Genomic DNA, 23162 nt, shown 5'->3' on the forward strand with positions numbered 1-23162 from the left:
ATCCAAGGCAGTATTTGAATTCAGGTCTCTTCTGATTCCTAGGGTCCATCAATTTATTGTTGGTTCTTATATAGAATATATATCACTGTGTTTCAGCATAAGTGGCCTCCTTTGTGGTCCTATGTATTTTCTTTTGTGCATTTAGAAATGTTTCTGAGAAAAGGGCCTCAGTTTCACCAGAGGTTGCCAAAGAGGTCCAGGATGCAAGAAAGGTGAAAGCCTCTTCCCACAATGCTAGATCGAGCCAGGGCATCAAGTTTTGTTTTTGTTTTTGTTTTGTTTTGTTTTTTGCAGGGCAGTGAGGGTTAAGTGACTTGCCCACGGTCACACAGCTAGTAAGTGTCAAGTGTCTGAGGCCACATTTGAACTCAGGTCCTCCTGACTCCAGGGCTGGTGCCTTATCCACTGCGCCACCTAGCTGCCCCCAGGGCATACAGTTTTAAACAGGGTCTGGGCCTCCCCAGTGATTCTGCTCGCCCTGTGTTGGGAGAGCATCATCCCGCAGTCCTGGCTGCTGTCAGGAGAGAGGCTGTGGGAGGATGAAGGGAAGACCCTGAGGAGGAGGAAAAGAATGGGGCCAGGAGGCACCCCAGGAGTGAGAAGATTTAGGGGATCCAGGTGTGCTTGTTGTTGAAGCAGAGAGCCAAGGGAGGCCCCGGAGTGCCTTAAAACCCTGTTGGCTGGGAAGCTTTGGATGACAAATGAAGGCTTTTGCTGCAGCGGCTGCAGATTTACCTCCGGTAAGAAAGGCTGAGGGATTCTCTCAGCGAGCCCTCCCCCAGCCAGCCTCAGCAGGGCCATATATTCTGATGCCTCCCATTACACACACACTCTCCTCCACCCAGGAGGGAAGAGAACATTGACTCTTTCCCAAGCCCCTAAATTCTATCCTTGGCCAATCTAGCGTTGAAAAAGAATTTTTTATTGATCTCTCTTATTTTTATATTATCTATCTTCTCCACGGTGTCCCTCCCCTCTTCTCCTCCCAGGGAGTATCTTGTAAGAGAGACAGACAGAGAAAGAGAGAGAGAGAGAGAGAGAGAGAGAGAGAGAGAGAGAGAGAGAGAGGGAGAGGGAGAGAGAAACAGCCAATGTATTGAGAAAGGCTGACAGTGTAGGCAGCCTTCCATACCTATAGTCCCCTACCTCTATAAGAATGGAGGGGAAGGTCCTTTCTCATTTTCTTTGGGGCCAGGCTTAATCATTAAAATCCATCAGCACTCAGTTTTAAAATAACTTTTTGGGGGTGGGTGGGTTAATGAGGGTTAAATGACATGTCCAGGGTCACCCAGCTAGTACGTGTCAAGTGTCTAAGGCTGGATTTGAACTCAGGTCCTCCTGAATCCAGGGCCGGTGCTTTATCCACTGCTCCACCTAGCTGTCCCCCAGCACTCAGTTTTGATTGCTGCTGTTATTTTTACATTTGCTGCCACCATTATGTGTGTGTTGGGCTCCTGTTTCTGCTGATTTCACTCAGCATCAGTTCACAAAAATCTTCTTGTGCTTCTCTGCATTCTTCTGATAGCGCGGGCCTTGGAGGCAGGATTTGAACTCAGACACATCTTCCATTTCCCATCTTCCATTGCTCTTTCTCCACTCATGCAATGAAGTACCCTCTATAGAATACTGGAGAAGGCCCTCTGATAGCTATCCACGACCCCATCTAGTTTCCTACTGAATCTCTTGATGGGGGGGCACAGGGAGGGGGGCTCACTCTGAAGGGACCAGAGCCTAGAGTAGGGCTGGCCAACATCTGGAGACTTCCTATGCAATGACTCATTAGCCATCGCATGCTTCATACCTTGACCTCAAGCATTTTGAAATTTTTACAAACCTCTGGCTAAGCAGATGCAATTTACTCCTTTTCAAGTAATTATTACCTTTGCCTACTGAAGGAACGTCAGCAGCTTCCCATGAGCATGTGCCCCGAGGACTGGGGGGAATCTTGCAGTGAAGAAAACAGATTTTCCACCATGTCCGAGGAATTCTGTAAACCTCACTTGACTGATCTCTGTACTTTATAAAGCTTCCTGGGGGGTGGGGGTGGGGTGGCAGGCGTTATAGCCCCATTAGAATGTGATGATCTTTGGGAGGATGGGCACTGTTTTTTGTGTCCTCGGGGCCTATCACCTCCAGAGTAGGTGCTTGTCTCTAGAGATGAGGAAACACAAACTTTCTCCCTTCCTCTAAGAGGTGAGGGTCTGGGTGTGAAACACTGCCTAGCCTCACTTGACGTGCTTTACGATGCTGGAAACTCGGGCAGATCAGTTTCCCCGTGCCTCAGTTTCCTCATCTGTAAATTAGGAGATTGGACTAAATGACCTCTGAGCACCTTTCCAGCTCGAGATCTAGGATTTGTCGACCAGTGTTATTCCAACTGATTCCATCCCCACCCCCTTCCTTTTTTATTCTTTATTCCATCCAAGGGGTAGATTTCTGGGAAGGAGAAAAGGGAGGAATCTATTTGGAAACAAAGGTATGGTACATACATAGATAATATAGTAAAATATATTTATTGGTCTACATACTATATGTGATATATATTATATAATATACTGGGGTTATATATTATATATTTATTTGGTATGTTTTTATATTGGTATATAGTTATACATTGGCATATATATTAATCCATATTTTTAAAGTTGGATTTAGAGACCAAAGGGATCTAAATTTCATATGTTTGGAGCTGGAAGGGACCATAGTCCTCTCCCCTCACTTTACAGAAGGGGAAACCGAGGCAGCGGAGATATAAAATTCCCCCACAGTACCGCCCCAGCTGCATCCCACAGATTTTGGTATATTGTTTCATTGTCATTATTGTTAATGAAATTATCTGTGGCTTCCATGATTTGTTCTTTGACCTCCTCATTCTTGAGGATTAGGTGATTACATTTCCAGTTAATTTTCAATCCAGAGTAATAGAGTAGAAGGAAGATTAGCTCTGGGTCCAAATTCCTCCCCTGATACTCCTGGTGTGGCCTTAGGTAAATCATTTCTCCTCCCTGGGCCTCCGATGCTGCTGCCCGGAGAGGGGCAGTTGGCAGCAACAGAGCCAGGATGATGCCCCAGCAGCCCAGGTGCCCCCTTGCCCCTGTCACTGGCCCACACGGCCCCATCCTTTTCTCATCTCAGTAGCCTTTTCTGTCTTCCGATCCATTTTTTGATTCTTAATGCAATAGGGTCTTAGAGTTCCACAGGGATTCTCTGCAGTCCATCTGTGGTTTAAAAAGCCCTTTTTTTAACCTTCTCTGCGGTCTGGCTCCCCCAGTCCACATCTCTTTGTCAGCTCTCCATTCACTTACCCATAAGGACACTGCAGACGAAATGGCCAACCCAGCCAGCGTGCTCCAATTTCGGGAAATATGAATTTTAAAAATATAGCCACACCTTATACTGCTGGCAGCCTGGCCCATCTGGATCCCAGCCAGGAAGCAGGAAGCGAGTGAAATCAAAGCCTCAGAGCAGCTAGAGGAGAGGTCACACAGCCCTTCTTCAGATACTCGGCTCTCCTTCATTCAGAGCCAATTTACTCTTGTTCTACACACAAGCTTAGTCATCTCCTGGAAGAGCAGAAAGAGCACAGGATGTGGAGGCCAAAGACCTGAATCAGACTCCTAGTTCTGTTGTTTAACACCAGTGTGACCTCTAGCAATTTACCTTCCCTTCCCAAGCTTACCTTTCCTTACCTTTTTTTGTTTGTTTGTTTGTTTAGTGAGGCAATTGGGGTTAAGTGACTTGCCCAGGGTCACACAGCTGGTATGTGTTAAGTGTCTGAGGTTGGATTTGAACTCAGGTACTCCTGACTCCAGGGCCAGTGCTCTATCCACTGTACCACCTAGCTGCCCCTTCCTTACCTTTTGAATGAGAGGGTTTGGCTGGGTATAGTAGAGAGGACAGTGAGTGCGAAAGCAAGAGACCTAGGTCTAAATTATTTTATTATGAATTTAAACACCAACCAAAATGAGCATTTCCAGACACAAAATTGTGACTCTATGAAGCACATAGTTTATTTTTTGAAGTCTGTCATAAGGCTGTGTGCCTCAGTTTCTTTATCTGTCAAATGACCCGAGTGGATAATGTCAGACCTGGAGTCGCAAAGACCTGAGTTCAAATCCTGCCTCAGACCTTTTGCCACCATGTGACCCTGGGCAAGTTACTTAAAAAAAAAAAAACTCTCCCTGCCTCAGTTTCCCCTTCTGTAAAATGGAGATAATAAGAGTGCCTACCTCCTAGGGTTGAATGGAGGATAAACTGAGATTGACATTTGGAAAGCCCTTTGCAAACCTTAAAAGCTATTAAAAATGGTTGTGCTTATCATCAAATGAGGTGGTTGGACCAGCCCTCTGATTAGGGATCCCTCCAGCCTCTCCAAATCTTTAATCCTATAAAGATAAGCCTTCTCTAACTGTGGTTAGTCTCCATGAAGTAGGTGCTATCAGGATCCTCATTTTACAGATGAGGAAACTGAAACAGAGATTAAACGACTTGCCCTGGGTCACACAGCCAGTAAGGGCCTGAGGTGGGATTTGAACTCAGGTCTTCTGGACTGCAAAGCCTAGCAAAGCACTGCAGTGGAGATGCAGTATGAATATAGAATAAGGGAAGGGTGGTGGTACTGTGGTATAGGGGCAAGAATGCTGGTTTTGGTTTGGTTTGGTTTTTGCTGAGGACATGGATTCATATTCCCAGTTCTGCCACTTACACCCTAAGGGATCTTGGGTGAGTCACGTCACCCCTTCTCTCAGCCTCAGTTTCCTCTTCTGTAAAATGAGTGGCTTGTCTAAAGGTCCTCTCCAGCTCTGGATCCTGCAGTTTTAGGCACATTGGAGCCCCCTAGTGGACGATGTAGCATCCAAGTTCCAATCTTTATGGCCATCAGCTGTCTGGAAGATCCCTGATGCCCAGCCCAAAGGGGATGGAAAAGCAGCAAGTGTTACTTCCTGTAGATTTGTAGGCTGTGTTCAAGGATATGCTCTTGCATTTTATGTTGATGACTTGGATCTCTGTCTGTGAAGTTCTGACGGGGAAGGGATGCTCTCAAGATACCCCAGCCTATTTTTCCCCTAAGACAGGAAATGCCCTGTTACTGAAGTAGCCAGCTAACAAATAAAGGGAGGCCCAGGCAACCCCCAGGGGAAGGGATGCTCTCAAGATACCCCAGCCTATTTTTCCCCTAAGACAGGAAATGCCCTGTTACTGAAGTAGCCAGCTAACAAATAAAGGGAGGCCCAGGCAACCCCCAGTTGTGCTCCCTGGCAATCAGTCAGTCAATCAAGAAGCATTTATTAAGTGCCTAATGCGTATGGTCAAGGGCCTTGCAAACCTTCAAGTACTATAGAAATCTTATTGTTATTTACTATTATGTGTCAAGGGGCAAATACAAAATGAACCATCTAAAGAGCTGACATTCTTTTGGGGAAAACAACACAAACATAAGTACGTATAAAATATAAGCAAGGTAAGTAGGAGATAGTTTCTTGGGGGTATTGGTAGCTGGCCTCATCAATGAAGCCTGCAAAATATGAAAGTGTCTCCTTGAAATCCCTTCCTTGATGAGAAACTCACTACCTCCCACAAGCCAGCCCCCTCCAAAGTCGAGTGTCGCTTTCTTGTTGGTTTCTCTACTGCAGGGGTATCTGGGAACTTTTTGCCTTTGGGATTAACAGGAGACTTCGCTTTTATTCTAGGTGGAGAAGGAATGTAGTTACCTAAAAGAGGTATGTGACCGGCAGGCAGATCAGCTGAGTCGGACCAGCCTGCAGTTGCAAGAGAAAGCCTCAGAGAGTGACGCCGAGATCAAGGACATGAAGGAGACCATCTTTGAGCTGGAAGATCAGGTGGAGCAGCACCGAGCTGTTAAACTGCACAATAACCAGCTGATTAGTGAACTTGAAAGTAAGTGACACCGAGAGCCCCCACTGCAAGGAGAAGAACAGGCAGGCTCCTATGCAGAAACCATTAGCAACAGGAGAGTGTGGATGAGATCAAACACTTGCATCTTGGAATTCTGTTAACTTTGCAAAGTCTCATTGTAAGAATCATTCGTAGCGATAACGACCACACTGCCCAGTGCTGTTGTCATCATCATGCTTTGGGGTTTGCACCCTCCCTTCCTTCTCTCTCCTCTTGAGACTAAGCAGTGCCAGTGTTGGCATCCCTTACTCAAATCAATCGACAAGTTTTTATTAAGCTCTTACTCTGTGCTGTGCACTGGGGATACAAAGAAAGGCAAAAACATGGTCCCTGCCCTCAAGGGGTTTACAGTCTACTGAGGGGAACAATATGCAGACAACCTTGTACAACAAGATAGATACAGAATAGATGGAAGGTAACCTTAGAGCCCATCATTTATGACAGGCAGAAGGCATACAAAGGTAAAAATAGTCCCTTCCAGGGGGCAGCTAGGTGGCGTAGTGGGTAGAGCACCGGCCCTGGAATCAGGAGTACCTGAGTTCAAATCTGGCCTCAGACGCTTAACACTTACTAGCTGTGTGACCCTGGGCAAGTCACTCCTAATCTGTAAATGAGGTGGTTGGACCCTACCCTATGGTCACCAAGATCCCTTCTACCTCTAAATCTAGGGTGCTACTTAGTACCAGTGTGACCTTGAGCTTTGAGTAAATTCTCCTCCCTGGGAAGACTCAGTTTTCTTCTCAGTAAAATGAAGGGGTTACATTCAGCGACCTCCAAATTCCCTTCTAGCTAAAGCGACGATTTTTATTAACCTAATCTCATTGCTGACTGATTGATTGGTGATAGTGGCCATGGGCACCATTTGGTCACTGGAGGAAGAACAATTTAAGCACATATCCTGTGGGCTGGGAGAGAGGTCTCACTACTAAATGGCCTGAGCAATTAGATTGCCCAGAACATCGATCACTGGGGAGGCCAGGAAGCAGTACCCTGCCCCCCCCCCCAACCTCAGGCACCCAAGTGGTCAGTGTGGAAGCCAATCATTTACCTTCATTAGGGCAGCTCACATATAATGCTCCCTACCAAGACGACAGCTCTTTGAATTATATTAAGTATTCATTACTATAGGTCTGAAAAGTACTTTAAAAATCTCTCATTTGATCCATACCAGAATCCTGAGAGGCAGATGCTGTTATGATTGTTGCCCATTTTACAGATGAGGAAACTATCAGTTAAAAAAAAAGTCAGACCTGGGGCAGCTAGGTGGCACAGCAGATAGAGCACTGGCCCTGGAGTCAGGAGTACCTGAGTTCAAATCCAGCCACAGACACTTAACATTTATGAGCTGTGTGACCCTGGGCAAGTCACTTAACCCCAATTGACTCACCAAAAAACCCCAAAAAAAGTCAGACCTAGGGTTTCCCAGGTCCACTAGGGATCTATTCATTTGGTTCTTTCCTTAGTAACTAAAATGACTATTAAGTTATAAGAAGCTATATTTCCCCCTCAATTTCCTCACTTGTAAAATTAGGTTAGTACCTAGCAATTCCCAAACTACTCGGAATCTACTCATTAATTTTAATTTTGCCCTTGGAAGTGAAAATGATTGTTATTTCCTCAGTTTCCTCATCAATAAAATTGGGATAAGACCTAAGGATTCCCAGGTCTTCTGATTGCATTGAATGTTTCTGGTTGCCTAAAAGCTATCACCTGAATTTGAAGGCTGACCTTGTGGCTACTACCATGGTGTCAGTGTTAACAGCACCCATTAATGGTCTAATCCAGTGATTTCAAACTCAAATAGAAATGGATCCCTGAGGGGGCAGCTAGGTGGTGCAGTGGATAAAGCACCAGCCCTGGATTCAGGAGGACCTGAGTTCAAATCCAGTCTCGGACACTTGTCACTTAACCCTTATTGCCCCACAAAAAAAAAAAAAGAAAGAAAAGAAAGAATGGATCCCTGCAGACCTCATTGACTCAGAAATCAATCTATCAACATTATTTATATTCTATTGCATTTGTATTTATTTGGTTTAAGATTTCCCAATTATATTTTCATCTGGTTTGAGCCTGCACTGGGGAGTGTTATGGGTATCTAGGCTGCGTGTGGGACATCTCTAGTCACCATTGCTATGAAGCAGAGTTGCCCCAGTTGCTTCAGCCTGACTTGAGGATGCTCCATGGACATCCAGAAGCTGGTGTCAGAGTTCACTTCCAAACAATAAGCTCTGTGTCCAGGGAGACTGAAAGAAGAATGAGGTCGGGTATCACCCTGTGCTGGGGATGGTCGGCATACACCCAGATGTTGATGGGCGGTGCAGAGCTGAGACCTGATACGGAAAAGGGCGGCATTGTCCCACAGGCCCAGCCAGGAAAGCTGGTCCAGTTTTGTGGAGAGGAACAGATGGGACACAGGGGTCAGTGGGGCATCAAACCCCAGAGAAAATCAAAACAGTGGCCACTTTATAGTGAGCCTCAAACAGCATATTCAATTCTTGTTTGTAGGATTGGCGGGTGAGGGACCTAGATCCCAAATTGGGAGGTCATTGAAATAACAATTATGATGCTTATCATATTATGATATATAACATAACATAATCACCATGACTCTAGCTAACATTTATACAGCATTCTAAGGTTTACAGAGCATTGCACAAAGATGATCTCATTTGATCTTCACAACAAGGTGGTTGCTATTTTCTCCACTTTACAGATGAGGTAATTGAGGCAGCAGACAGAAATTAAATGACTCACCCAGGGCCACATAGCTAATCTGAGGCCAAATTTGAACTCGAGTCCTCCTGAGTCCACACCTCTCAGCACACTATCTACCATGGCATCTGGTTGCCCAATGACAAACTACAGCAAAAATAACAAAAATAATGAACACTTATATGGTCTTCAGGAACACAGGATCTTAAACCTAGAGATACGAGGGACCTTTGTGTGTCCTCAGCAAATGGAGACCCAGGGCGGGTAAGTGACTTGCTCAAGGTCACACAGGTTGGGAGTGAATGTCGGGTAGAATGAACCCAGAACTTCTGACTCCAAAAGCAGGGCTCTTTTCATTAATCTACACTGTGGCCCTGAGCAGCTTCACATAATTACAACATCTCATATTTGGAAGGGGCCTCTGAAGGTCTTTAGGCTAATCTCCAACCAGAAGCATGAATGGCAGCATCTCCCAGTATGTTGAATCTCCTTTAGGGCTTAAAGAGCTTTCATCAAAAAGTCTGACCAGCAGATGATGGTAAAAGCAAGAGGCCTTTATTCTGGGTATGTTTTAACTCATGCAAGGACAGTCAGTGTCACTTGCTGGAATTAACTGAGATAGGGACATTCAAGGAATAACTTTAATTGACAGGGGCAATTGAGGCTCCACCCCCAGGGGGCAGAAGGTGAAAAGCAAGGGATGTGAAGGTCATGGCTAGGGCCATTCCCCAGTCTTGGCACCTGGGGACCAAGGGGAAAGCAATCAGAAGTGATTCTCTGAGTAGCCAGCCATCTTCCGGACTTGGTGAAGCCAGGTTATGTCAAACTCTTCATTTCTTCTAATTCCGTGAAAGGGATGCTTGAGACTTTCCCCAGTCCCGAAAGAGGACAGCTCAGTGATTCTGATCAGGACTGTGGACTTTATAGGGAGGGGCGGGGCTCAGGCTGGGAGAGGCTGGAGATGGGCTAGCAAGGCCCCTCCTCTCTTAATTCCAGCCTGGAAAATTCCAGAAAGGCCCAGGGTAGGAATGCTAAGGAAGGGGCCTGTCTCAAAGAGAAGCTGCTGGTGACAGTTGACCCTTCCAAGTAAAAAATGGAAGGAGGGTTTTAAAAATTACAGGCGGGCATAGACAGGCACAACCAGGCAGGCAAGGTCCAATTACCATTAAGGCAATGTAAAAAAAAAAATCACCCCTGGGCCCAGAAACTGCCCCCACCAATAGGGCCAAGTTAAACCTAACTGAATGGTTAGACATCGGCCTGTGATTTCACTTTTGGGGAACTCTCGCTCCTAATGGCACTATCTCTGAAAGTGAAGTCTTAGAGAATTACCTGGAGCATTGAACCCTTTAGTAACTTGCCTCAGGTCACAGAGCAAGTATGTCAGAGGTTGGATTTGAACCCGGGTCTTCCTGGCTCAGAGTTCATTCAGTTCTGGATCTGCTTTGGCTGCAACCCCCTCTTAATGGCTGGAGGGTTAGAAATACATAAATCCCCAAATTGAGATGAGTTCCTACCATTCAAACATTGTTCTCTGGGGTTCTTAGGTTTAAGTTCATCACCTTCTCTTTAATTTATTGCATAGATATACAAGAAAGGCTTAAAAAAGGCATTTTGAGGGATGAGCCCAGCTAATTTTAGGGGGAAAGGGTCTTTGGCACCTTATCCCCACCTTATCCCCATCCATCTCCCCACTCCTGTTCATCAGTGGACACATGTCCGCCGAGGAACCTTTGAAGTCGCTTACACAGAGGCTCCAGAAGCAGGCTCCCAACCTTGGCACACTCTGGGATCCAAACCTCAATCATCAGCATTTCTCACCTTCCCCCTTGGAGTTAGGGACGCTTGTTACATTCATCCCTGAAGGTTTCCCAAGAGGTTCATCGTTGATATTGGGCCCGATTTCTTCCAGACTTAATCATTCTTACAGCATATCCTTCCTCTCTGAAGAGGCCCAATAGACAGAACTGTGGCCCAGCTCTCCATCAAGGGGAGGGCTTGTCAGAAAAGTTCCACCCCACCTTGGGGTCTGCATTGCTAATGTTGCTTCTCCTTAAGGGCCACCTGTGACCAATTCCAAACTCCCTTGAGCCATTCAGAGCCATCCATCCCCTGGGGACTGAGAAAACAAACAGCCACCAGCCCACGGACAGTTAGTTTCACCTCAGTTATTCGTCTGCACAGTCTCCATTATCAATAATTGCTAATACCAGTTTGTTGTTTTGAGTGAGTCAGGTGAAATGAAATATTCCTCTCAGTGCATGGAGCCAAGATTGCAATGTCATGATTTTGACCGCTAGGTGGCACCATAGTGCATAGAGCCCTGGGACTGAATCAAATCCAGCATCAGATGCTCAGTAGCTGAGCAAGTCACTTCACCCTGCTTGCCTCAGTTTCCTCATCCATCAAATGAACTGGAGAAGGAAATGGCAAAGCACTCCGGTGTCTTTGCCGGGAGAACATCATATGGGGTCACAGATTTGAACATGATGAGAGGGCCAGAGCTTGGAACAGACTTTAGAAGTCATCAAGGCCAGTCCACCAAATGCATTTCAACTAATAGAGTGGATAGAGTTGAACACTATTTAATCGTCTCGCAATCAGTGCTTTCCTCTGTAAATTAGGGTAGGGTGTGGAGCTGTGGACAGAGTTGGGCTACTAATTCACTACTTTCAAGGGAAAAAAGCACTAAGACTGTCTGATTTATAAGATGATTTTTTTTTTTTTTTAGTGAGGCAATTGGGGTTAAGTGACTTGCCCAGGGTCACACAGCTAGTAAGTGTCAAGTGTCTGAGGCCGGATTTGAACTCAGGTACTCCTGAATCCAGGGCCAGTGCTTTACCACTGCGCCATCTAGCTGCCCCTATAAGATGATTTTGACAGAGGGGAAACTGAGGCCCATATAGTTAAAGCGACTCACAGCTTGTAAGTGTGTGAGGCAGGATTGGAATGCCAGTCTTCCTGACTCTGGGCCCAGACCTCTGTCCGTTTCACCACACTGACAAACAAACCAACTCAGTATTGAGAGGTTTTCCACGAATGACCATTCTCTCTAAATTGTTCTCCAAGCAAGAGACAGGAGAAAACCCCACAAACTTAAGAGAAGCCTGTTCAGGTGAGTCTAGGACTACTCTATGCTTTTCTCAGATGACTTGTCATTTCTGGAAAGGCCATGAGCCCTGGTCCCATTTTCCCAAACAACTGTTCTGAAGTGGACGGGTCCTCCTCTGGCTCAAGGTAGGCCTGGATTCTTCAGCCTTGTAGATGAGGGGGACCTGTGAGCTTGCCAGTGACAGTCCCCTGGGCTACTGAATGGATTACTGGAGGCTCCAAGAATTTAAGTACCCAACCTGCAGCCACATTGATAATAAATGTCAGAAGTGACGATCAAACCCAGGCCTTCTTGAATTTCCAAGGTAATCTCTCTCACTCTCCATTACATCAAGGCTAGCTAGCTCTTGTAAACCTGTATAAACCTGTCTATATCCCTTTGTTGTTGTTTGTTGTTGAGTTTGTTGTTGTGATCCATTTGGTGTTTTCTCAGCCAAGATACTGGCTATGTGGTCTGCCATTTCCTTCTCCAGCTCATTTGACAGGTGAGGAAACTGAGGCCAACAGGGTTGAGTCACTTGCCCAGGTTCATAGAGCTAGTAAGTGTCTGAGGCTGGATTTAAATTCAGGCCTTGCACCACCTAGCAGCCCCCTGTATACCTTTGTTGTTGTTTTGGGGGTTTGGTTTTTTGGTGAGGCAATTGGGGTTAAGTGACTTGCCCAGGGTCACACAGCTAGTAAGTGTCAAGTGTCTGAGGCCGGATTTGAACTCAGGTCCTCCTGAATCCAGGACCGGTGCTCCATCCACTGCGCCACCTAGCTGCCCCTATACCTTTGTAACCATCTAAATCCCCTTGTTTTTCTCCAGCTCTATTCTGCTGGTCAGAGTTGTGTTGATTGGCTTGTTTTAATTTCCTTGTTCATACATACAAACTTCTCCATCTTTGGAAGGCAGACTCTTCAAATCAGCTTGCAACCTTTAAAGTCGCAATCAGTAATCACATTTGTGCAGCAATTAATTTCTAGGTGATGCCGTGGATAAAATGTCAAGCCTGGAGTGAGGAAGGAAGGCGCCTCTTCTTGAATTCAGGTCTAGCCTCAGACACTAACTGTGTGACCCTGGGCGAGTCACTTGACACTGTTGGCCTTAGTTTCTGCATCTGTCAAATGTGCTGGAGAAGGAAATGGCAAACCCCTCCAGTATCTAAATGGGGTCGCAAAGAGTCAGACACAACTGAAAAAGTACTAAACTACAACTAATTTCTAACAACCCTTTTAAATAGAAATAAGCTTTACCTTTGCTCCTAGAAAGTACCATCTTTTCGTTGTTGTTCTAGGAGCAGCTGGGTGACCCAATGGATAGAATGCTGGGCCTGGAATTAGGAAGACCTGAGTTCAAATCTGATCTCAGGCACTTAACTAGCTGTGTGATTGTGTTTGCCACTGTTTCCCTATCTGAAAAATGGGGATAATAATAGCACCTACCTCCCAGGATGGTTGTGAGGAACAAATGAAATAATAATTATAAAGTGCCTGCCATACAGTGGGCACTATATAAATGTCCACTATGATTATTGTTGTTGTTTCCTGTCAGAAGAAAAAGCATTGTAATGTCCCATCCTCCCAATCTCTTATAGACAAAGAAGTCCTCCCCACACTCATCATAGTGACACTTGTACAAGAAAAGGGACCATAATACCTAGGGGCAGGGAGGAAGTTGAAAGAGTCTGGAGTTCAGAGAGGACCACTGATTTCACCTTCGAAGAGGAGACCAGGAAATTAAAGCCTAAACTGAGAAAACTCATCCATTAGGTAGTCAGTATCTCCCTGTATCTTGACTTGGAAATTTGTTAAGGCTTCATTGTCGATAGATGCTGTTAGAACAGCCATAGATGTCCAGCCGGAGTCTCAGGGGTGCTCTCTTCTGGGCAGCTTTGAGTCCCTTGTCCCCTAAGGGGACCTGGACCCCATTCTTCTTTGCCGCAGCCCTGTAAAAAGGGAGAGATAAAACACAGGCCAAAAGAGAAAGAGATAAAGAAGGGGGGAAAGCTGCTGGTGCCTGTAACTGGAGCCCCCGCTCCTACCTTATAGCCATTCCCCATTCTCATCACAGAGCATCTGGGTGGAGCAGCAGAGAGAGCACTGGACCTTAAGTCAGGAAGACCTGAGTTCAAATCTAGCCTCAGACACGTCCTAGTTGTGTGACCAGCTGTCTGCCTCAGTTTCCCCAACTGCAAAATGGGGATAATAATAGCACCTACCTCCCAGGGCTTTTGTAAGTTTAGAATGTGATATTTGTAAAGTACTTTGCAAACTTTAGAGTGATATATAAATGCTAGCTGTTATCACTATTATCTTTAAGCGGGACAAGGTAGAAAGGATAATCTGTCTGTTTTTGTTTTTTTTTTTTACAGGGCAATGAGGGTTAAGTGACTTGCCCAGGGTCACACAGCTAGTAAGTGTCAAGTGTCTGAGGCTGGCTTTGAACTCAGGTCCTGCTGAATCCAGGGCCAGTGCTTTATCCACTGCACCACCTAGCTGCCCCCATCTGTTCTTTTTAAAGAATATTTAAATTCTGGGGCTACTTTTTGGCCCAGTCCATTACAACTGATTTGGAACTTTGAGATTTGCAGAGGAAAGTCAGACTGGACCTGAAGTTAGGATGGTCTGAGTTCAAATCCTATCTCAAACACTTACTGGCTGTGTGACCCGGGGCAAGTCACTTAACTCCTCTGAACCTCAGTTTCCCCATCTGTAAAAGGATAGATTTGTTTGTTTGTATTTGACGGTACCTAAGCTCTAAAACTGTGATTCTGTGCTTCAGTGATACCCAAAAGAAATAGGCCATTATTACGTTGTTGTTTTTTAACACCCACAAGAGAAAGCATTTTGCCTAAACTGAGATATGTGGGAGCCAAGGAAAGAGGCAAGCAAGGCTAGTCAAGGGCAGGGACAGCCAGGGATACATACGCCCAAGGGAGCAGGGGCGAGGATCCTGGGATTGCTGCAGTCAATGGACCTTGGGTGTGGCAGGAAGGATGCTCTTCTGTGACTGGGCATATCCAGGGTCCTCCATACTTCTGCCTCCTTCCCCAGCTAGGACACTTGGGTGGCTCAGTGATGTGGGAGGAGGGCAGTTGATAGGGCACCATAAGTTCTCAGGAATGAGTGTCTGATTGTTTTCTCATCTCTGATGTCACAAGAAGGGAGATGCTGGGGATTGGCCACTGAGCACCCAGTGTGAAAGGTTCTAGAAAAGAACAAGGAGCTGTGGCTCCGTGGGTGTTGGAGAAGAGGCAAAGAGCAGTCGAGCCTGATGGATGGGGCCCCTCTGAACCAGAGGCGACAAGGCAGCTATATGCAAAGAGGGGAGAAGCAGCAAGTATTTATTAGGCACTTACTGCATACCAGGTACTGTGCTGGTCAACAGAGGTACAAAGACAAGAAGGAAGTAGCCCAGTCCTCAAGCTTACATTCTACTTGGAGAGATAACAAGGTCCTGTATAAGTGTTCCCAAAGTAAGATATGGAGGGGTCAGATGTATGTTTCACTGGTGTCAGGCAGTAGTGTCATACACTGGGCCAGGCTGCATGAGGCTTACAACACTCTCAGATGCAGCCCAAATATCAAAACATAATTGATCCTAGGGGCAATAGGGAGCTATGGCAAGCAGTTTGTAGAGTAGGAGAGTGACCTACACTTCAGGAAAATCACTTTAGCAATTGACTGGAGGATAGATTAGAAAGGGGAGGAACTGGAGACAGGAAGACCCATTAGGAGAACAAATGGGGCACAAAACCCCTTGAAGGGAAGCACTGTTTCCCAGCCTAACACTGCCTAGGTAAACAGAAGGAGCTTAATCAATGCTTGTTGGATTAAGTATAGATCCTCAAATCCATCCAATTCCATGATTGTAGATTATTGGAAGTCAACAACAGTCAACTTTTGGTAGAGACTGAAAGAGGTCCTGGAGATCAGTTAGTCTGTTCTCATTTTATCAAGGAATCCCAGACAAATGGAAGGATGTGTTCTAGGCAGCATTACAAGTTAGTGCCAGACCAGAGCGAGCGCCAGAACCCAGATCTCCAGGTCACTATTTTGTATTCTTCCCACCACACCTTGCTACATACTCAGATCTTAAAAAAAAAAAAAAAAGGCTCCTTTTCTAGCAATAATAATAGCACCTGCCTACCTCAAAGGGTTGTTATGAGGATAAAATGAGATATTTGCAAAGTGCTTTGCAAAACTTAAAGTGCTATTAGAGCCAGCTATTAGAGCCCTGGAAGATCTAAGTTCAAATGCTGTCTCAGATATCCATTAGCTTAGTAACCCTGGGCACGTCCCTTAATTAATCTCCCTGCATCACTTCCTCATCTGTAAAATGGAATGACAATAGTACTTATTTCACCAGGCTGTTGAAATTCAAATGACTTCGTATGTATAAAATTCTTTGTAAACCTTAAAGCATACTATTTATCATCATCATTATTTATTAGGCACAAATGGACTCTTGGGACAGTTGCATGTTAGTACTGGGGTACTTATAAGGTTGCTTCCCAGTTGAGTACACGGCCACCATGTTTCTTGCCAATGACATTTCCAAAAGTTCAGGTTAGAGTGTCTCCCTCTTGCTCCAGTGACTTCCTGTTCCCACCAGGATCAAATATACATTCTTCTCTTTAGTATTTCCTGGCCCCATTCTACCTCTCCAGTCCTCTCATTCATTATTCCCTTCTATGCCCTTGGGATCCAGTCTTACCATCCTTTTTGCTGTTCCTTACACACAATCATCCATCTGCCTTTATTCTGGCTATCCTGATGCTGGGAATGCTTTCCCTCCATATCTACATCTGGCCTCTTTCAAGACTCAGCTCAAGGGACCCTCCCCCCCCCCCTTTTTTTTTAGTGAGGCAATTGGGGTTAAGTGACTTGCCCAGGGTCACACAACTAGTAAGTGTTAAGTGTCAGAGGCCGGATTTGAACTCAGGTACTCCTGACTCCAAGGCCAGTGCTTTATCCACTGCGCCACCTAGCCGCCCCTAATTAATTTTTATTATTTAGAATTTTATTTTTCCCCCAAGTTACATGTAAAAACACATTTTAACATCGATTTTTTAAAACTATGTGTTCCAAAAACAAACAAAAAAACCCTTCGTGTTCCAAATTCTCTTCCTCCCTCCCTCCCCACCCCACCTTAAGAACTCAAACCAATATAAGTTAGACATGTGAAATGATGCAAAACATTTCCACATTAGTCAGATTATGAAAGAAAACAGACAAAAAAAACCTTAGAAAAAGGAACTAACAAAAAAAAATATGCTTCCATCTATATTCAGACACCATCAGTTCTTTCTCTATAGATGGACTGCATTTTTCATAAGTCCTTCAGAGTTGTCTTGGATCATTTGTATTGCTGAAAATAACTGTCATTCACAGTAGATAATCTTACAATATTGCTGTTATTTTGTATACAGTACATTTCACTTTGCATCAGCTCATGGAAGTCTTTCCGGGTTTTTCTGATAGCATCTTGCTCATCATTTCTTATAGCACAATAATGTTCCATCCTAATCTCATCCCACTATTTGTTTAGCCATTTCCTAACTGATGGGCATCACCCCAATTTTGAATTCAACTTTTAAAAAAATCTCATTTAGAATACCAACCTAGTAGTGGTATTGCTAGGTCAACGAGTATGCATGGTTCTATATCCCTTTGGCCATAGTTCCAAATTGCTCTAAAGAATGTTTGAATCAGTTTACAACTTTGCCAAGAGTGTATTAAGGTCTCATTTTAGGGGGGCTGTTCTGATCCCTCTGGGGCTAGCACATTCTCTTCCAAGAAAACCTTCCATTTCCTTTCTATCATTTGTGTACCTAGCTATTCACATGTTCTCTCTCCGATTCAAATGTCAGGTCCTTGAGGTCAGGGACTATTTTTGCTTTTTCTTTGTATCTCTAGCCCTTGGCACATAATAAGCATAAGAGGCTTTAAATGGACGGATCCGTGCCATACTTTATATTTACTTGCATCTTCTCTGGGAAGAATAAGAATGGGTGACAACAACAATAATGAATGATCATAAAGGTTCCTGACCCTTCCATACCCCTCATTTCTTACAGAAGTTACCCTCTTCTCCCCCTCCCTCAAAAGCAAAAGCCAGATGTGTAGGGTGGTAAGAATTTGAAGTGATATTGCTGGCCATTTGGAGCAACTAAAGGTCTATTGATCTAAAATCAAGAATATCTCACGGTACTTCTTTGCTGCCCGATTGGCCTTCCAGCATTTACCTCTAACAGTTCCATCTTCTCTCTAGATAACGTGATGAAGCTTGAGGAACAGAAGCTGGACTTGGAGCGGCAGCTGAAGGCTCTGACAAAGCAGATAAAGGTCAGGAGGACTGCACGCGTGGGATATGTATCTCTTATATGCCTTGCAGAACTTGTGCTGGGCCTTGGGAAATGTGTATTAGGGTTACCTAGAGTCACCCTGAATGTTAGATTCAAGAATGTCCTTAAATTGCTTCACTTTTCTCTTTAGCTTTCCCTTTCTCCTAATAGAGACAGGAGGGGAAGCTAGGTGGCACAGCGGCTAGAGCACTAGCCCTGGAGTCAAGAGGACCTGAGTTCAAATTTCACCTCAGACACTTACTAGCTATGTGATCCTGGGCAAGTCACTTGACCCCAGTTGCCTTAAATATCTAGGGCCATCTCCAGTTGTCCTGATAAATATTTTTCCACTGGACCCAGATGGCTCTGGAGGAGAAAGTGAGGTTGGTGACCTTCCACAGCCCTCCCTCACTTAGAAATCCAGTTCAGTGCAAGTCATGACATCACCCCAATGTCATGATTCTCTTCAAGAATGAAGGACCAACAACAAATAGAGATAGGAGTGGATAATAGCCAGAAGGGCCTGGGTTCAAGTCCTTCCTATGACTACCTATATGACTGGGCAAGTTAATTAACTTTCAATGCTTCCAGGCAGCTTAACCTTTCCACACACACCCCCCCCCATCCCTTGGGTAGACAGTCTGGTGAAGCCTAGGGACCCTTTCAGTGCCTAAAATAAAATGCATTAGATATAAAGGAAACCAATTACATTGACATACAGCTATCAAATCTTTTTGTAAAAATTCATTGGGAGGGGGCAGCTGGGTGGCGCAGTGGATAGAGCACCGGCCCTGGATTCAGGAGTACCTGAGTTCAAATCCGGCCTCAGACACTTAATACTTGCTGGCTGTGTGACCCTGGGCAAGTCACTTAACCCCAATTGCCTCACTAAAAAAGCAAAACAAACAAAAACAAACAAAAAAAAATTCATTGGGAGCAGCTAGGTGGTGCAGTGGATAAAGCACCAGCCCTGGATTCAGGAAGACCTGAGTTCAAATCCGACCTCAGACACTTGACACTTACTAGCTGTGTGACCTCGGACAAGTCACTTAACCCTCATTGCCCCGCAAACAAACAAAAAATTCATTGCCCCCCAAATCAAGGACTCTTGCTTTAAGACTCTAAATTGCTGGAAAGGTGTAAACCTTCACTGGTAAACAGTGTTTGCTGATCATCCCGTTCCCTGTATCAGTGATATATCAAAGGTCCCTCCCCCCAATCCTTGTCACTCTCTCCTAAGATGTCGCCTTCTGAGCCTCAGGAAGTCCAGACTGGTGCCCGAGTGAGGCTGAGTGACTGGCGACCCATTTGGTCTTTGGGGAGAAGGGAAGAGGTGGGTTTTTATATTCGGGTAGGAATTTCCTTCCGTTAGGGAGTTGGACTGTAGAAGAGGGGGAGAAGGCAGGGCCAAGGTTGTGTGTCATCTCCACGTACATGTCTCTGTGTCATGCTCCGTTTCACCTCGGGATCAATCTGTCCCAAACAGAACTCAGCCTCTTTTCCCTGAGACAAACCAACACGATGCGGAGAGAGCGAGGCATGTAGAGCCAAAAGACCCAGGTTCAAGGATGTCCCCGGATGCTTCCTCCCTGGGTCACCGTGCACACGACTTCCTTATCTGTAAAATGGGGTCACTGACGTCCTTTCCAGCTCTAGATCTATTGTCCCTTAAACCCTCTGGGCCTCAGTTTCCTCATCTGTAAAGTGAGGTCATTGAGGGCTTCCCGCTCTGGACCTCTCATTACTGCCTCCCTTATCATCTCCCCCACAGCTAAAGCACAGGACTCTGCATGCAGTAGGCAGTTAATAATTGGTGAAACTGAACTGAACTAGAATCAGTGAGTGGCTACTTATTAGGCTGGAATTGCATGTGGGAGCCTGCAGGGAGACAAGCCAGGCTGGGAGCTGGGCGCCTACAAGCTTAGCTTAGTAATTTTTGTATCTGGATAAGAAGGGACTCAGCAGAACAATTAGTCAAGAAGGTACCAGTGATTATCATGTTAAAGTAGGGAAGGGGACAGAGGAGTTCCCTTCAGAGTGTATAGCTCGGGTTGGTCTGGTGAAGGCTTAATTTTTCCCCCCCAAAAGAAGGCATTTCTTGTTGTGGGGGGTGGGGGGAGGGACCTTGTTTGAAATAAGTTTGTGGTTTAAATTTCTATTGATATTTTTTGGTTTTACATCCCCTGTAGTGCCATAGAGATCTCACCTCAATCCTCTACCCAGCAGCTGTCTCCTCTAACAAAGAATAAAAAAGGAAAAAGACAAAGAATGCAGTTCATTAAAACTAACAAACATTTCAAACCAAGGCTAACAGCACATGCTATGGTTCACACCCGTAGTCCCCTACCTCTGTATTCTCCTCTGACTCAGATTTATGACCCTAAGTCCTTGAGACTCAGTCCCCCCCCCCACCCCCGTCGAATGAGGGGGTGGGTCTAGATGGCTCCTGAGACCCCCTCTGGCTCTTGACCTAGGATCTCGTGGTCATAGAGGACACACATGCGACAGGGCCTGCAGGGGTGGCCCAGAACCTCAGGTGGGTTCCCTGACCCCATCTCTTTCCTCTGCTGCCTGCAGGAGGAGACGGAGGAATGGAGGCGTTTCCAAGCCGACCTTCAGACAGCGGTGGTGGTGGCCAACGACATCAAGTGTGAGGCCCAGCAGGAGCTCCGCACGGTCAAGCGGAAGTTGCTGGAGGAAGAGGAGAAGAACGCCAAGCTCCAGAAGGAGTTGGGGGCCGTGCAGGGGAACAGCAGGTTGGTCTGTGCCCAGGGCTCTTGGCTCCGCGAGCACTAACGCGCACACGGCCCAGGCTCCCTCTCCAGCCCCACAGATGTGCGTGAAGCTCGGGAGGGCATGCGTGGCTCTCTCTGTGAGACGTTCTTTGTCTCTTCCTGGGGTCCCCAGAGACTAGATCAGGAGTGTTCTGGCTGTCATCTCCTGCCAGGCGAGAGGAACCCCAGCAGCCCCCTCGAGGGATCTAGACGAGGACACTCCCTATGATGGAGGACAGGTGACATTCCCTCCATCTCCCTAAGGAGAGGGTGCTGTAGTAACCAGGAACACCACCGTGTTCTAGCTCTGCCCTAGAAAGGAGGCGGCGATGGTCCTCAGGCACGGCCTTGTCTAATCAATAGAAAGGCTGATCCTTCCTCCCTTGGGTCAGACTTGTTTCCTAGAGCTACCCAAATGAATCCTTCTAAGACCTCTGAAAACGGCCTATTGCATTAAAAAGTTCAAAGGGAGACTATGGAAGAAATTCATTGTTTATAGTCGATAAACAGCTAACCTTGGAGCCAGAAAGACCTGGGTTTGAGTCCCACATTTGGCTGTGTGACCACTTCCCCCCCCCAGGGCAAATCACTTAACCCCAAGTGCCCTGGGCAGCTCTCAAAAGACTAAATTTCAGAGAAGGTGCATTTAATCAGCCTTAGAAGGAAACCACTGGAGAGAAGAAATCAACATTATTTATAAAGCAAGGAAATTATGGCTTAGGGAGTGATCTTAGCCAGGGTTTGACACAGGTCCCCCTCATGTCTCTGAGCAGGGGAGACTGAGCAATTCTCCATCCCATAAAACTCTTCCAACCAAGAGGGAAAGAGAGGCAGCTGCTAATGGTTCCGGAGAGGAGATGGACATTGATCACTGCGTTAAAAATAAAAGCTCTTTACTACATTATTTTGCACTCACCGCGGGACTAATAAAACCTCAGAGTTTTCCTTTTTATGGTCAGGAATGAATATTCGTGCTTTGGGGTCCTCGATTTCAGGTAGGCGTTTGGAGGCGTTCTGTCTCAGGGTTCAGATATGTGGCCGTCATTTGACTCGGGAAAACAGGCTGCAGGATTGGGCCCCTTCCTGTCGTTGGCAGGGTCAAAAGCAGGGTTCACTGGGGGACTAATCTGGGAGGCAGACAAGAACAGTGGAGAGACTCTGGAGTCAGACAGATGGGCCTCAGTTCTGTTATCTGACAAATGAAGGGCTTGGATTAGCTGGTCACAGAGGACCCTGCCAGCCCTAATCCTGTGATTTTATCATCCCAAACCCCTCGAAGGTTCATCAGGGGTCTGGGTTAATTAGCCCCTCATTGTCCCTGTTTTCCAAGTTCGATATTGAGTATATAGATTCTGGAGAAGGATCATGGTGAGATGGAGGAATATAGAGGAGGAGAGTGGCTCCCCCGATTTATCAAGTACCTGTTATGTGCCATACACCACCACAGACCCAGGGGACAGATCCAAAAATGTAAGCCAAGCAGCTCCTGCCCTCAAAGGGCTTCCACTCTATGGGAGTAGACCCAGTCTCATGATTTCAGAGTCACTCCTTAACTACCTGCTTCGGTCCCCACTGAGGGACATCATGGTGGGGAGAGAGAGCTCCCCCTGACGGGAGAGGTGTCCTGTTAACTCTGGGGCCTATCTTCGTTGGCTTCTCCGTGTCTGCGCCTCTGTTTGTCTGTCTGTCTTGCTTTTCTACTCTGTTTTTTTTTTAAAGTAGAACCCAATTAATGCCCATTAATATTTAACCAGTCACTCAACAAGCAACGATGAGTCCCCTACTATGTGCAGGGTCCTGGAGAGACACGAACAAAGATGAGACCGTCTCTGGCCTTCAGATGCTTACTCTGTATTGGGGAGATGATGTTTCGATATAGACATACTTGCACATATACAGGAGTGTTTATGTATACATACACATAAATGTAAATGCACATGCACACGTGTACACACAACCCACATGCGTAGGGATATGCATGGGTGTTTGTTACATGTGTGTATGCTGTATGGCCACACCTATTTCTATACATTGAACACATGTGCGGATGTGCAGAAATGTGCATACAGACAGATGTATAATAGATGTGAGGGGATTTGAGGGGGAAGGCATGAGCAGCTGGAAGAAATGGTTCCAGATTAGTTTCAAAGACAGAGTTTCATTTGCATCCCAACCTATAGGAAGCTGACTGGAATCAATGAATAGAGCCTTAAAACTGGAGCAAAGCATAGTCCTCTAAATACAAGCAGACACTTTGGGACTTCATGGAGGCCACCCTGAACCTGCAGACTTACGGTCATTGCTCAGGACCGGAAGCTTC

At 45.9% G+C, this 23162-nt stretch overlaps 1 protein-coding gene across 7 annotated transcripts in view; it reads left to right on the forward strand.

The window, feature by feature from the left end:
• The window catches only part of SPECC1 (sperm antigen with calponin homology and coiled-coil domains 1), a 370950-nt gene that overhangs the window by 218632 nt on the left and 129156 nt on the right, over positions 1-23162 (forward strand). For all 7 annotated transcript variants that reach the window (XR_006356318.1, XM_044001980.1, XM_044001981.1 and 4 more), the window contains 3 exons: positions 5691-5898; positions 17996-18069; positions 20646-20824. Coding sequence is in view for 6 of the 7 variants with exons in the window: in XM_044001980.1 (XP_043857915.1) it covers positions 5691-5898; positions 17996-18069; positions 20646-20824 (461 nt within the window). In the remaining variant the exon portion in view is untranslated. The remainder of the gene's footprint in view (positions 1-5690; positions 5899-17995; positions 18070-20645; positions 20825-23162) is intronic.

This window comes from Dromiciops gliroides, chromosome 4 (assembly GCF_019393635.1).
Source record: "Dromiciops gliroides isolate mDroGli1 chromosome 4, mDroGli1.pri, whole genome shotgun sequence".
NCBI lineage: Eukaryota > Metazoa > Chordata > Mammalia > Microbiotheria > Microbiotheriidae > Dromiciops > Dromiciops gliroides.